The 15,424-nt window shown below is 26.4% G+C and overlaps 3 protein-coding genes across 3 annotated transcripts; all 3 read left to right on the forward strand.

The window, feature by feature from the left end:
- Positions 1–516: 516 nt before the first annotated feature.
- Positions 517–1,752, forward strand: LOC148239588 (troponin C, isoallergen Bla g 6.0201-like). The gene is made up of 5 exons (XM_088186397.1): positions 517–762; positions 845–988; positions 1,067–1,186; positions 1,260–1,391; positions 1,464–1,752. The coding sequence occupies exons 1-5, from the start codon at positions 732–734 to the stop codon at positions 1,496–1,498; spliced, it is 462 nt and encodes a 153-aa protein (XP_088042523.1). The 5' UTR covers positions 517–731; the 3' UTR covers positions 1,499–1,752.
- A 5,064-nt stretch (positions 1,753–6,816) lies between these two features.
- Positions 6,817–7,887, forward strand: LOC148239589 (troponin C, isoallergen Bla g 6.0101-like). The gene is made up of 6 exons (XM_088186409.1): positions 6,817–6,950; positions 7,018–7,045; positions 7,112–7,255; positions 7,325–7,450; positions 7,545–7,676; positions 7,745–7,887. The coding sequence occupies exons 1-6, from the start codon at positions 6,948–6,950 to the stop codon at positions 7,771–7,773; spliced, it is 462 nt and encodes a 153-aa protein (XP_088042535.1). The 5' UTR covers positions 6,817–6,947; the 3' UTR covers positions 7,774–7,887.
- Positions 7,888–10,599: 2,712 nt separating this feature from the next.
- Positions 10,600–14,188, forward strand: LOC148239590 (lipase member I-like). Its single transcript, XM_088189268.1, has 5 exons — positions 10,600–10,852; positions 12,325–12,461; positions 12,521–12,787; positions 12,848–13,205; positions 13,937–14,188. Exons 1-5 carry the CDS (start codon positions 10,623–10,625, stop codon positions 14,019–14,021), a joined length of 1,077 nt encoding a protein of 358 aa, XP_088045394.1. The 5' UTR covers positions 10,600–10,622; the 3' UTR covers positions 14,022–14,188.
- Positions 14,189–15,424: the final 1,236 nt, after the last annotated feature.

A 15,424-nucleotide genomic window follows, 5' to 3' on the forward strand; every position in this document is an offset into this window, starting at 1 on the left:
TCAGGCTACAACGGAAGATATATTAAAAAATAAAATATTAAAAATAAATGAATTTAGGTATATAAAATTAAAATAAAATTTGAAATCGCAACATAACAAAAAATCTACCCACATTGCATTATTTTGGTATTAATTGCACTTACTTCGTCTCAAATTATTTACCAAAAAACTAATTTTAGTAATTAAAAAGTATTTTACTAATTTATATTTTGATTGAAATTGATATGCGACTTAATTGATAATCATTAAATATAGTTCTGGAATATAGTGGGTAAAAAATGTTAATTAAATATATAAACTGTTTGACACTAATTAAGTCCCATCGAGAGATCCCTTGGCATCCGCCCGAGGACCTTGCCGCCGATCTTGTCCCACAAAAGCGCGTAATGGCAGCTTCCCAGCCCGGGAATCGGACTTTGGCGGAAATACACCTTGCATAGCAAATAACCCAACGGGGTAGACGGCCCCCTCCCCTCGCCTCCTGACCACCTCCTCCCAACCGGAGTTCCTCGGGGACAGTCTGGCTACGATTGGGTTATAAGAACTAGGCAAGTCGGTGGTCCAACATCAGAGTACCGCCGTTTGGTTGTGACAAAGGTGCCCTGGCACACATAACTGAGAGATTCGCTCTCATAACGCAAAACGTTCCCGCGAACGTACTTGTGTTTTTATCTTTCCTCGGAATACTACTGTATCTGTTCGCACAGTTTTTCTAAACCAAATCAGCAGCAATGGAAGAACTCGACAAGGATCAAATCGCTCGTGAGTGCTATCATAATCGATAAAGTTAAAACGTTTATTTTTTGTGAAATTGAAATTAAATGATTCAAATCTTGCTTGGCAGTCTTGAAGAACGCCTTCGATGCCTTCGATCAGGAAAAGAAGGGATGCATTGGCACCGTGATGGTTGGAACCATCTTGGGAATGTTGGGTATCTCTTTAACAGAAGGCATGTTAGCTGATATCATAGCCGAAGTTGACGAAGATGGTTAGTAATACAGTTAAAAACATTTTAATCTATAATATTTACTATGACAGTATTATTAATATTTTTATATAACAACAGGATCCGGTGAGTTGGAGTTTGATGAATTCGTAACTCTAGCTGCTAGGTTCATGGTTGAAGAAGATGCTGAAGCTATGCAAGCAGAACTCAAGGAAGCCTTCAGATTGTACGACAAAGAAGGTATTGTACCATTGAATACATAGTAGATCTTTCATAGAATCACTCCTCTGATTTTCTTGTATATGTATCTTAGGTAACGGATACATCACCACCGCTGTGCTTAGGGAAATTCTTAAAGAATTAGACGACAAAATCACCGCTGAAGATCTTGACATGATGATTGAAGAAATTGATTCTGATGGTTCAGGAACCGTTGATTTCGATGGTAATTTTAAATATATTTAAAATATTTATATACCTTTATTTATAATATTTAATTGTATTATTTATTTTACAGAATTCATGGAAGTCATGACTGGCGGAGATGATTAAATTTCAACTTTGAATAACTCAATCAAAACTCGAAATCATCGCGAAACACTTCTTCTGAGATTCATCATCAGAAGATGACGTTTATGATGCGATGGTGCGGTGATATTAAATTATTAAATAAATATACATTTATTTTGTATTATTATTATACAATTATTTATATGTGATATGCATAATACATTTTTATTATTGTGCGTAGATGTTATAGATAATTCACGTTAATAAAAAAACTCCATCCAATTTGAAACGTTAAAGTGTGTTTTATTTTATTTTTTTAGTTGTGAGATGTTAGATTAAAGTTTTATTAAAAGTTTATATCGGAATGAGAAGAGTTGGCATGAGATTAATGAACACGTGCGTTAATTAGGTTAAGCGGTCACAATTTTAACTCGGAACAGTTTATTGTTTTTTTAAATATATGCTAAGCTTATAAAAACATATAAAACTGTCAAACAATAGAAATTTGGTTATAAAATATTTTTAGATTAAATATAAAATATTTTATAATCGACTATAAAAATAAATGTAAACATTATCATATATGAAGTGTAAATATTTCTTTGTACATTATGACAATAGTGACATAACAAACGTATTTTTAAATATACAACTGATTTTTTAGTAAACAATAAAATTGGCATAAACATACGAAAAAAAAATTTTGGTAGATGTATTGTAAATTTAATACGTATTATTTTTTACCTTTATAAAAATTGTAAATTAATAAATGATGTAATAATTCTAATTTTTAATTATTATAAAATTATATAAAGAAGCAAATGTTAAAACATTTTTTTAATAAACAATACTTTATTATTTTATAAATAAATACTTTGTATCTAATATTGATAACAACTTATAAACACCCAGTAATATACAATATTTTAATTAAATGATGCAAGAAAATATTTTTCGTATTTTTTTTAGTAAACAACAATAAAATTAATCTACTAAGAAATATTTTTAATGTTATATAAATACAGTGAATCTCAATAGAGGGCATGCTGCAAAGCTGCAAATGTGTATTACAATTTTCATTAGAATATTTTAAACATATATATAGTATTTAAACTTGTGCTAAAAATGTATATTAATTTATTCATTGCTTTTTAAATTTCATATTTATTCAAGTTTTTTATTTTTACGTAATTTTTATTTCAAAAGATTTTTTGTTTTTTTGTATTATATAAAATAAATTTATTCAGAATTATATAAAATAAATTAGATTTTGTAATAAAACATATTTAAAGACAGCAAATGAAATATTTTTTTAACATGCTAACACCTTATTTAAAAAAAAACTAATTGCTTATGTATAGAAAGATTGTAAATAAATAGATAAAAAAAATATTTAATGCATTTTTAACAAGAGTTTTACGGCGATAGGATTAAAATTATCGTATACTCAAAAACCGTTAAAAACAGCTTTTAATATTTATATTAAAAATTTAATGTTTTTATTACTTTTTAGTTTTTGTTTTAGTATTTTTTATGGAGTTACAGTTTTTATTTTTATTTTTGTTTACTTTCTACAAAAGTTTTATGGCAATAGGATTAAAACCACGACAATTATCGTGTACTCAAAAAATGACTCTTGTCTGAAAATAATCTTTTAATTCTTGTTTTTATTATTAAATATTTTTGACCTTTCAATTCTGTAAATTAAAATGTATATTTTTTTATTTATTGTTAATTTTAAACATAAAATTTTTTTGAAGTATATTTTTAACAAAAGTTTTATGGCGATAAGATTAAAACTATAATAATTGTGTTAATTACTTTATACAATAATTATGTTAATTTTTAATCCTTATAATTTTTTTCTGGGATTTGTTTTGAATTATATTTTTTTTTAAATAAAATTGCACAAATTTAACCAAGTTATTTAAACTTCTATTTCGAAAACTTATTTCATGTCGATATAATTAAAACTTTGACAGTTAACGTATCATTAAAAACAATAATAATTGCCCGAAAATGTATGTATTATATTCATGTTTAAAAATAATGAAAATAAAATTAAAATCAATATTTTTTTATATATAAATAATTTTTCGATCCGCTTCTAATACTACTAACAGAAAAGCATTATTCTTAAGTAAATTCCGTGACTGCCCTTGTAACTTACTTATTGTCATTGTGTAGGCAATGTGAACTAAGAATTAAAATCACTTAAAGCTAAATGCTAAGTCAATAGGTGTATATATTAGGTATTAGGATTCTGGAAATAAACAAATTCTCTCATTTAAATGTGCTAGTCATGATTGTTATCTCAATTATACAATGAAGTATTTGTGACTTATCTTAATAATTACTATATAACATTATAAAATGTACAATGCATTAAGTACTGCATGTAGTTATTTATTATTATTTGCCTTAGTTGCGGAAAAATATAATAAATAAATAAAGTTCTGAATCAATGGCTGGGATCGAGTTCACATCAAGTCCGCCTTGATCACTTGAGACAACAAGTTCACTCATACGAAGTTTTACGCGACCAAATTAGGAAAAGTAACAATATAACTAATGAATTAAATAATATAATGCATCGTAATTGAGTAATTTTGCATCGTTTATATGTTCATAACTTAAAGTGATTATTTTTTTTTTTTACTTCAAATAAAAATAATATGATCAACATTTTAATTCCTATTTTTATATTTATATTAAATATACATATATTATATAAAAAAATACTATTTCTTAAATTTTTTAAGTTAAAATAACGCAAAATAATTTAGGTATTTATATTTAAAACAAATTTAAATACAAAAATAATGAATTTTAATTAACCATAAAAATACATTGAAACAAAATTATATATGAGAATAAATATTAATTTAATATATTCATGAAGTTTAGGCAGTGATGACATAGAAATAGTATTTTTAATATACTACTGATTATAATTTTTTAGTGACAATAACCATAACAATATATATTCGATAATAATCTCAATGAAATACATTTTTTGTTATTAAACTGTAATCAATATTAATAACATTACGTTATATACATACATATGTTAAAAATAAATTATTTTAAGAATAAATGTAAGCGTAAATTTTCTATACAATATTAAAATTCTTAATACACAAAAATCTATGTATTTATTATTAATAAATATTTTCGTTAAACATACGATTTTATTTAATGATTAAAAGAATATATCAATACTATTTTATTTATTGTTGTAGCGATTTTTATTATGTTACTTGCGTATTTTTCTTATACATTAATCTAAACAAAACCTAAAAACGAAACACAACATCTCTCAATCACTAACACATATTCTCACTGACAAATTATAGTACACAAACATGATAGTTTAATTTAATACCATTTATTATTTTAGTGTTGTTAAATACAAATTTTAATTTTTAAATGAGAGTTATATTTTTATGTTAGTTGTAAGAATGATTTAGATAAAATTAGCTGAAAAAATGACTCATCATTTAAAATTTTTAACTCATAATTCTAATCCCTAAATCGATTTGATCAATAATACAAAAATTAACTAGATTTAAATGTCCCGAATTATATGTATAAATTAACTAATCTTATTGCGTTTATCAATCGCAAAGTTAACTTGGCAAAGTTTGAACATAGCCGTCGGGCTACGTATAAATATAATATTTCTGACTTCCTCTGCTAGGAATATAGAATTTAATCATGAACGACGCCTATTGTAAGCTCGATGAAAACTGCTATAAGATTACACCAGAATTCTATATTTATTGCACTTTTACCTTGTAACGAGCTCGACCAATTCATTGGCAGGTGGTGACGCAAAAAACGCAAATAATTTATTGTAAACAAGTTGGAAAAGCGAAAGAGCTATTAATCGCATCGAAAAGAAGAGACAATAGGAATATTTTTTCAAATCAATTAAAAACATAAATTAAGATTTTTTTATACTTTATTTTACTGATGCATTTTTCACATATTAAGATAAAAGTCGCTCGTGTTTTTTAATATACACATATGTTATTTATTACTATTTACAAGATCCCAAACAGCTAGAAAAATACTGTCGATTGTCGATTTATATATTGATCATCGATGACGCTGATTATCGAAATCAGATTCATGCGATACCGACATTGACATTGCGATCGAAATGATCGACAGCCAAGTCAGAGTCGAACTACTAATTGTGTATTATAAATCAACGTCTATAGCCAATTAAGATATACAATTAAAATACATCAATCTATTTATCACAATAAATATTTATTTCACGACACGATAATATCATTTACAAGGAAATGAGATCAAATTAAGATATTGTAGAGCTTTATGTACATGAGAACAGTTTCAATTTTAATTTTATATATAGGATAAAAGTATTAGGTCGAGATTTATATTTTATATATTAAATAAGATTTATAAATATTTAATTTCCATTTTACTTATTTTTTTAAATCGGAAGAGCTGGTTTAGGAACTCATGTTTTAATACAATAGCTTTTACCAACCAAAAACCGTAACTAAGCAAGAGGCGCATATGCAACGATCTACCGCAACAAGTAAACACACATCGAAGTCATCTCTAGACAATTGGAGTTAAAGATTATAATATTATATTATAACAGTATTCCATCATAACAACTTTTTGCCTCTCAACAGCGATTTTTTAATTAAAAGCCAATACTCTGCTACAAAGAAACATTTTCACTTTGCAGAGTTATAAAATTCACAATTCCAAATAAATTGTACGAACACTTCGTAGCTATCGCTGAAATATTTTTGTGTCTGGAAAGCTATATTACTCATGTAAGTAAATCGTTTTAGAGCGTTGATGACTTTGTTGCAATTATCAAGATTACATTTTATTAATAAAAAATTAAAAAGCAGTATACTCGAATTGCCCTGCGGTACTCCACAACTAGCAAAAAACCTAAAAAAATATTTTATTCTACTGTATAAAATTAAGAAAGCTTAAATTTATTTTCAAATTATTAAAACGTAATATAATCCCTAAAATCATACAACATTGGATCAATTAATTTTTTTTATAAATAATCTTATTTATTAGTGTATTAAGCTTTTGGTATTAAAAGCAGTAGAGTTTCTTTTTTCTTTAAAATAATTCATTTTATAAAGCTTAACATATTTTAATATAATTTTAAAGAACTTAATATTTTTATTGAAACCTAATATTCAATAAAATAATAATATTACTATTTTAAAAAATAATTTTATTAAAATATTTATTGTCTGAAGCCGGCACTGGACTTTAATTGGCGAAATTCGGTATGCACCTCGGATTATCCGAATATTCCAGACTCGCGAAGATCGACATTGGCAATCCATCATATCTCACTTATAAAGGCTTACTATCAAAGTTTAGATGCACAGTCAACTGTCAAGCTTTAGTGTGAGCTATAGTCGCAGGTTTTCGAGTCTTATTCGTGTTTGTGTGAAAACAAGAAACCAAATCTAATATGGTATGTAGCAATCAATTAAGAACAGTGCTAACATAAAATACTTTATTAATATTATATTGAATTCTAGGATGAATTAGACAAAGAACAACTTACGCGTGAGTATTGAATTAAAAATATGTTAAATATAATTTATATTATTAATAAAAATATTTTTTTAATAGTTTTGAAGAACGCCTTTGATGCTTTTGATCAAGAAAAGAGGGGTATTATCAGCACAGATATGATTGGCACAATTTTGGAGATGTTGGGCCATCAATTAGATGCTGAGAGTTTAAAGGAAATTATTGCTGAAGTTGATGAAGATGGTGAATATAAAATATTGATCATAGAATATGTTGTATATCTTACATATTATATACAATACTGAATTCAAGGTTCCGGTGAGTTGGAGTTTCCTGAGTTTTGTCAATTAGCTGCTAAGTTCTTAACAGAAGAGGAAGAAGATCAAGAAGCCATGGTCACAGAATTGAGGGAAGCTTTCAGGATGTACGATAAAGAAGGTATTTGATTATAATACAATCTAGCGGAATTCGTTGAAAGTTTTTTATTCAAGCTAAGTTTTGAATCATGTGCTTTTTTAATATTTATTATTAGGTAACGGATACATAACCACAGATGTCCTCAAGGAAATTTTTAAAGAACTGGACGATAAAATAACAGTGGAAGATCTTGACATGATGATAGAGGAAATTGATTCTGATGGATCAGGCACTGTTGACTTTGAGGGTATTTATAATTAAATAAAATATACCTAATCGCTTCATAATTTAAATAATATTTTTTTTATATTACAGAGTTCCTTGAAGTCATGACAGGAGAATAAATTATTTTTATTACCATTTTAATTTTATAAATGTTCCTAATTAAAAAAACATAATTTTCATATTTTGCTCTTTAGTAAAAAATGAAAATTATTATTATGTCAAATATCTAACAAATGCACATTCAGGTTTTAAAAATCTTTATTGATAATTTTTTTGTGTTATCATGAAGATTGTATCACAAAAAGTTGTTAATATTTATAATATATAATAATTTAAATGTAATTTTATATAAAATAATAAATTGCAGAATAAAACATATTTTTATGTGATAAAACTCTATTAATTATTATTATAGTTCCTAATATACTTTTATACCTCAATTATAAGAATAAAATGATAAACCTCATATTAATGAAAATATGAACTTTATAACATATACGTAGTATTATGCATTTTTTGAGCATATAGCATAACTACGTACATCAATTTATCTCGTTTGTTTGGTTTCCTGAAATTATTTTGTATATTATATTTAATCAATTATAATGATTGTTTAAAGGGGATCTCTTTTTTATTTCAGACATATTGCTATATTTATTTTATGTAGGGCAAAAATTTTTAATAACATTTTTATAAAAACATTTTTAATAATAATAAAAAGCAAATATTATATATGCATAATTTATCTAAGTAAATAAAGTTTTTTAAAGCACACTTATCATATAATTTAAGTGTTTCCCTAACATTTGGAAAACCAAAAAAAATACCGCTTTTATCAATTTATTACCGTCGATTAGTAATATATTATATTTTTACTTAAAATATTTTAAACAGTGAAATTAATAATGATTCGTTCTATTAATTTTGTTAATATTCGAAAAATCAATAATATATTTGTGTTAATTTTAATAATACGAAGTAAACGGGGTTATAATGCAAGATATATAAAAATGCTGATATGATGTGGCATAGTGTTAAAGTCAAGAAAAACCCACAACACTTTACTGTTATATGTATTTAATAAGATTCCACAACTTTTTTTAAACTTTTAATAAAAATATATTAATGTTAATTAGAGTTTAAATATAATCTAATAATATATTATTATTTATAAAATTTTACCCAATATTTTTGGCAAATAATTTGATAACCTTTGGTTTCTTAAAATATCTAAGAGTGGGTTATACAAATACAAATTTTTATAGATATTTTAATTATTGTACATAGTTTTTATTGTTTATAATTATATTTTAAAGGCCACAAGCGAGCAATAAAATGACTGATTGTACTACTTTGGCATCCATGCGTGAACCACTGCAGTTACCAGTACTTGGACCCTACGAGTCCAACCCAATGAGCGGGCACCCAGCTTTTGACGGCTGGGTGAGCGGGATCTACCCCCTGTAATATTACATATTTATCAGAGTTTAATAAGTATTTCTCTCGAACGCGCGAGGAGACGTTCCCTCGTTGACAAAAATATAACCAAACTTATTCGGCTAAATAGCCGACTGCATCACAATTATTGTCACGAGATCGTCGTGAAAGATAGCATCTCCAAATTACAATAGATAAAAAAATACGTTTTATCAATATTTATATGGTTTGATCTACATTAACATTAATCTTCATACGTACTAAGTATATATTACATGTTCACGTTTAAAACGTACCTGGTTTCTTTACAATTCAAGTAATTATATTCGGTCAAATCTAACGAATGTGTTCATTAAAAAAACCCACTTTTCGGCCTCAGAACTCAAAATTTGAAGATTTCAACACAAAGATTGTTTTATTATTGTTTATATAGTTTAATTAATGTGCTATTTTAATCCTCACACACATTATGTATATATTTAATTTTCATAGTTAAAACACACTTAGTTAATTTGCAATCCGAGTATTTATATTCAGTCAAATCGAACAAGGCACATGACAAACTAATGAATGACAAAATTAATGAAAGTGTTGTCACATTGATGTCGGCCACCTTGTTTTATATGCTTATTTTTCATTGATTGAAACTACAGAATGCATTACCGGTGGCTCGCAAGTCAATCGAGCAAACTCAATTTTAATTTTTATTATTATAGTTAAATATATTTTCTTTATTTACGTGTATTATTATATACACTGTTCATACAAAACGATACGATTTACAGAGTAGAAAATTGAACGAAGAGTGTTTCATTTTAAATTGAGCGCGTCCAGAAGCAAAAGCGACGTCTTAGAACAATTATATATTAGATAATTTAAGCCAAACTTCATAGAAAATGCTTGAGTGATGTGTAAAATCATCGGCAGATCTGATTCCATAATTATGTAGCTGTTATCTGAATTTTAATTTAGTATTTTTAATCGCTTTTCTCTCATTTGAATTATTTTGCTTACCGTTATTAGATTATATTTTGGTAAAATAGTTATAGGCAAAATTTTAGTTTTTATATATATTTCCTGTAAGCATCGAAAGGCAAATTTAACAAATTTGTATAGCACTATTTTGAATAACATAAAGTGATTTTATTTTAAATTTACTTATAAATACTTTTGTTAGATGACTATGAATATGTGCGTAATACATGTTTTAATATAATTTTATACGATAATATATTTAAGAAGCCATTTTAAAATATTTGTGATACCATTATTATATGACATATGTATGTGGCCTTTATAACACGATACAATGTAATGATGTGGTGGTTATTTATAAAACAAAAAGATATTAATATATATTAAGTTGTGTTTTTACTAAGATAAGATATCACTTATTTTGGTGAAAATAAAGTAATTTATTAGCAATTTAAAAACGTTTATATTTTTTTATTTTTACATGTAATTGTGATTATTAACGTTTATAAGTAGCAAGGTTCAATTGAAATATCAGATAGTTCTCGTGAATATCAATATGAAGCTGTTGGCCTTTCTGCGCGTCTTGAATATAGCTTCGACGCTTGTATTTCAGACCAATGAAGACGAATCATGTCCATTTTGCGTTGCGGATACTCAGCCGTGCAATAGTTCATGTCCGGAGGAAAATTTCAAGGAATTGCTACCAAGTCATTTGCAAAAACGTTCAAACCCTACTCGAGAGTTATTGTTGTTGCAAGATGGTGCGAAATTTTATTTGTTTCAAAAGTATGTATGTGACATATTGTTTTTTTATTGTCTTTTAATATTTCGCCAAAGATGTCCTTGAGTATCATCAGGAGATAAATATTTATACAAATAAGAGTTTTAGAAACGCACATTAATTATTTTCAAAAAATACGGTAATTAAATTGCGAACTTATCTCTTATCTGCCCTGCGGATCGGAGCAAACATAGCATCGAGATCGCTCCTGAACAATTAAAACCAGTGGCAATCATTATTATTTTATTGTTCATTTTAATTTGTATCGCAACGATTTCTAGGTTATTTGTGTTAGTCTAACACTTAACTCAGCTTTAGTCACAACATTCAAACACCATTAGTGTATTTTTTATGGCTTTCACAATAACATGATGAATATTAACGGATAATAAAATTAGAACGAAGGACAGGGCATTGAAGACCCTGTGAAATATTATATATAACTGCGACGCGTCACAGTAAAACAAAGCAATGGGAGGTTCACGTACAGTAAGCTCGCAACTCCTTAACATGCCAGTTGGCGGTTTCGTTATAGTGCATAGTGCATACTCAAAATTTCATAAATAGAGAAAATGCAAAAAATTTAATCTTAGCTCGTAGACCAGTTTAAAATAGACAGCAATTAGGCTCCTGGCCTAATTTATAAATTATTTAAATATCTAATATGGCTAAAATATGTACTTTTAATAAATAATGAGCTGAAGTACCACATGGTAGTTTTCTCGGGCCCTTGTGGCGGCGTTCTGACAGTTCCCAGTGTTGCCACACCACCGCTCAACTTGTGAAGCGGGTGGTTTTTTAACAACTGGCTAAATATACATTCTTCCCCTCTCTCTCGCCTTGACTACGGTCTAACACCACCTCTCCAAAAAGGTCGTTTTAATTAAATAGCCCTCAAAAACCACACTGTCATGAATCAATCGCAATAAGGTTTCAAAAATCTTTACATAATTGAAATGATTATTGTAATAAATGGGTAATTGAAATATAATTTTTACAACACACAAACAATTCTTACCTTCACCTCAAAGAAGTGAACAAGAAAATTGTATTAAGCGGAGAGCGATTTGCTGTCATTGCGACCCTAGAACATATATTCACAATAAAAAAAGTAAATTTTATTATATAAATAGCTATTTAGACAAGTAATAACGCTTGAAAAGTGTAGATTAACACTTAAAATTTTCAAATTTCAAAAAGATATCATAAATTTCAAGTCATTTAAGACATAGCAATAAGAATTTTAATACAAACATTCAAAAATCTTAATAGTATATTTCTAATACCAACAATTGAAGAACATTGACATAATCATTTTAAAAATACTACGCGAGATCATATTTACTCACTAATCTCCAGAATCAGGGTTTACAAGAATAAATTGACAAATTTAAATTGAAGTAAAAACATTAAAAGCGTAAACACATATTGCTATAGAAGCTGGTATTATATATTTAAATCATTTCTTTGTTCATAGTAAATCTGAAAAAACTGAAATGAAAATTGACCAACCAATTTCATTGACAGAATTTATAGCAAATGCGTCCACTAAAATAATTGTACATGGTTGGAGGAATAGTGTTAAGGATAATATGCCACAGTTTATTAAAGATGGTGCGTTTAATTTATGTTAAGAATACAAATTTCATAAAATAATACTATGTTTTTTTCAGCGTTTCTAGATTTGTATGCTAATAGTAAAACTGATGTCAATGTTATCGTGGTTGATTGGAGCTATGCATCGAACTCACATTATACAACTGCCGTGAAATCGTGTTATGATGTAGCTCTCCAAATTAGGTATTTTATTTTAGGATTATCTAAGCAAGGAGTTTCAGTTTCGGATTTCCACTTTTTTGGTCACAGTCTGGGAGGACAAATTGTTGGCTTAGTCGGTCGAAACTTTAAGAATAGCCCAATACAGTTTAAATATTTTACAAGTATGAAAATATATTTAAACATTTACTTATATTATATCTAAATAAATTTTCCCATTTAAGTAATGGATCCTGCAAAACAATGTTGGAATAAAGATAATGTCAATAAGGACGATGCAAAATATGTAGAGGTCATCCATACTAATACGAATTGTTTCGGAAAGGAAATACCTTCAGGCCATGTTGACTTCTATGTAAATTATGGATTAAAACAACCAGGCTGTATATTATCCCTCACATGCAGCCATTCAAGGGCCTACGAGTACATTGCAGAATCAATCTTAAATTATCAACATAGCGGTGTAAATTTCATAGGTACCAAATGTACTAATGATTTTAGTACCATTAAAAATCAGATTTGTATAGAAAAAGACCCAGCGTATTATTTGCAAATGGGTGGACTAAGCGCCAAGCTAAATGAGTAAGTTATTTTCACATTTACCGTAATATAAACATATGTAAGCTAAAGATATATTCTTTAGATGACGCAATTTGTATATGTATGCTTTAGCATGTGAAAGTAATGTTTTAATAGTTACCAGCAAATGTGTTCAAAATAATTATAATAATTCCTATAGATTATAAAACTGTAAATATTATAATATTATGTGAACATTCTCAGGTAATCGCCGTTGTCATAAGAAAACTCGTAAATATAGAGTAATTTGTTGTCATTAGAAAACTCGTAAGCACATAATTTGTACAGTCACAGTCGATTTTGGGTTTGTACTTCTTGTGACTACAAACCCAAAATCGGCGCAGTAAATTCGTTTGAAGATGGCTGGTTTGATCTAGCCGAAATATCACGAGAAAAAATTGATATGCGAATATAATATATATATATATATATATATATATATATATATATATATATATATATATATATATATATATATATATATATATATATATATATATATATATATATATATATATATATATATATATATATATATATATATATATATATATATATATATATATATATATATATATATATATATATATATATATATATATATATATATATATATATATATATATATATATATATATATATATATATATATATATATATATATATATATATATATATATATATATATATATATATATATATATATAAATATATATAATTTTTTTATTTTACAGAAGAGGTCTATACTACGTTGAAACTAAAAATAAATATCCTTATTCTACAGGAGAAATACCGCGTCCAGTTGGATGGAAAAGATGAAGAAAAATAGATCAATACTAAGTTACGTTTGTTCTGAAAGGAGAGGAACACTGGTATATCTTTATAAACTTACAGATAGCTATCTTAGATTTTATTTTATTACTCATTCACGTCAGCAAAAGTGCATTTTTGTGATATAACAATAAAACTTTGTGATTCAAAATCGAGACAGGACCGGTTTTTTTATTCCATTTAGGAAACCCATTACAGTTTAATTTTTTCGGATTTTCCTGAAATAATATTATACAAATTCACATATCCGTACATAATTTTTATACTTAACTATCCTTAAATTTTCTCTATTTCTAGTATTAAATCTGAGTACATATTTATTTCTTGATAAATACTAATTAAAATACTCTGGTAAGATATTATTTTCTAACTTATATATAAATACTAAAACATTCATCTTCAATATTTCTTGTAAATTTAAGCATTCTAATCTATCAATCATACTTTTACAACTAGTAAATCTATTTTTATTTAAGACTACTTTCATTTTCCTATTTTGTAACATTCGTTTTTCTAATTTATTAAATATATCTAATATTTTGGCACAATAAGTAAAATGGGATAATATGATACAATTGTAATTTTTTTTTTGTGTTTATACTTTACATATTTTTCATTCTGGATAATATACTTATTTTTTACTATTTTTTTTTTATTATGTATTTACAATGTTCCTTAAAATTTAATTTCATATCTACAATTACTCCTAAATATTTTATATTATTAACTTTTTATATAATAGAGTTATGTAAATTCTGTAATATTATTTTTCATTCATCTATAGCAGTGGTGGGCAAACCGGCCCGCGACGATATTTAGATTTTGATCAATTTAATCGAACACTTAATTTGGAATATAACATAGTTATTAAAAATAAATTAATGAATGTACCTAATAAATATTACGTTACGAAGTTATGTTGTGTTACAGTTAAGTATTTTTTCTACCTTTTTAACCTTGCTAAGTAAAAATATATAATATTTTAAAGTTATATGAATGCAGATCTGTTGCAAACAACATATGAAAATAAATATTTCTGGATATGTATAAAAGTTTCTTGATGCAAAAAGCAGTTGACAGCCATTTCATAACAATCATTCATTTAAATTTGATTTCCATATTTGATTAGATAAATATTTTTGAGTAATGGACCCATTACAGAAGTGATTCGTTTATTCAGAGGGTCGTAATTTACAAAATAAATAGAAAAAAATATCTATTTACTACGTACAGCAATAATGTTTAATGTTTGGAATCTTTAGAAGTTATATCTGTTTTTAAATAGTATAATTAACAAAAACACTTTTAATCGAAACATCAAAAAATATACAATTAAATGTCATTAGCACTTTTTCATATAAGGTCTTTTAATTATCAAGAGCTACAATATA

The sequence above is a fragment of the Plectrocnemia conspersa genome, unplaced genomic scaffold (genome assembly GCF_051122295.1).
Source record: "Plectrocnemia conspersa isolate PC_06_02 unplaced genomic scaffold, ASM5112229v1 ptg000001l, whole genome shotgun sequence".
Taxonomy (NCBI): Eukaryota; Metazoa; Arthropoda; class Insecta; order Trichoptera; family Polycentropodidae; genus Plectrocnemia; species Plectrocnemia conspersa.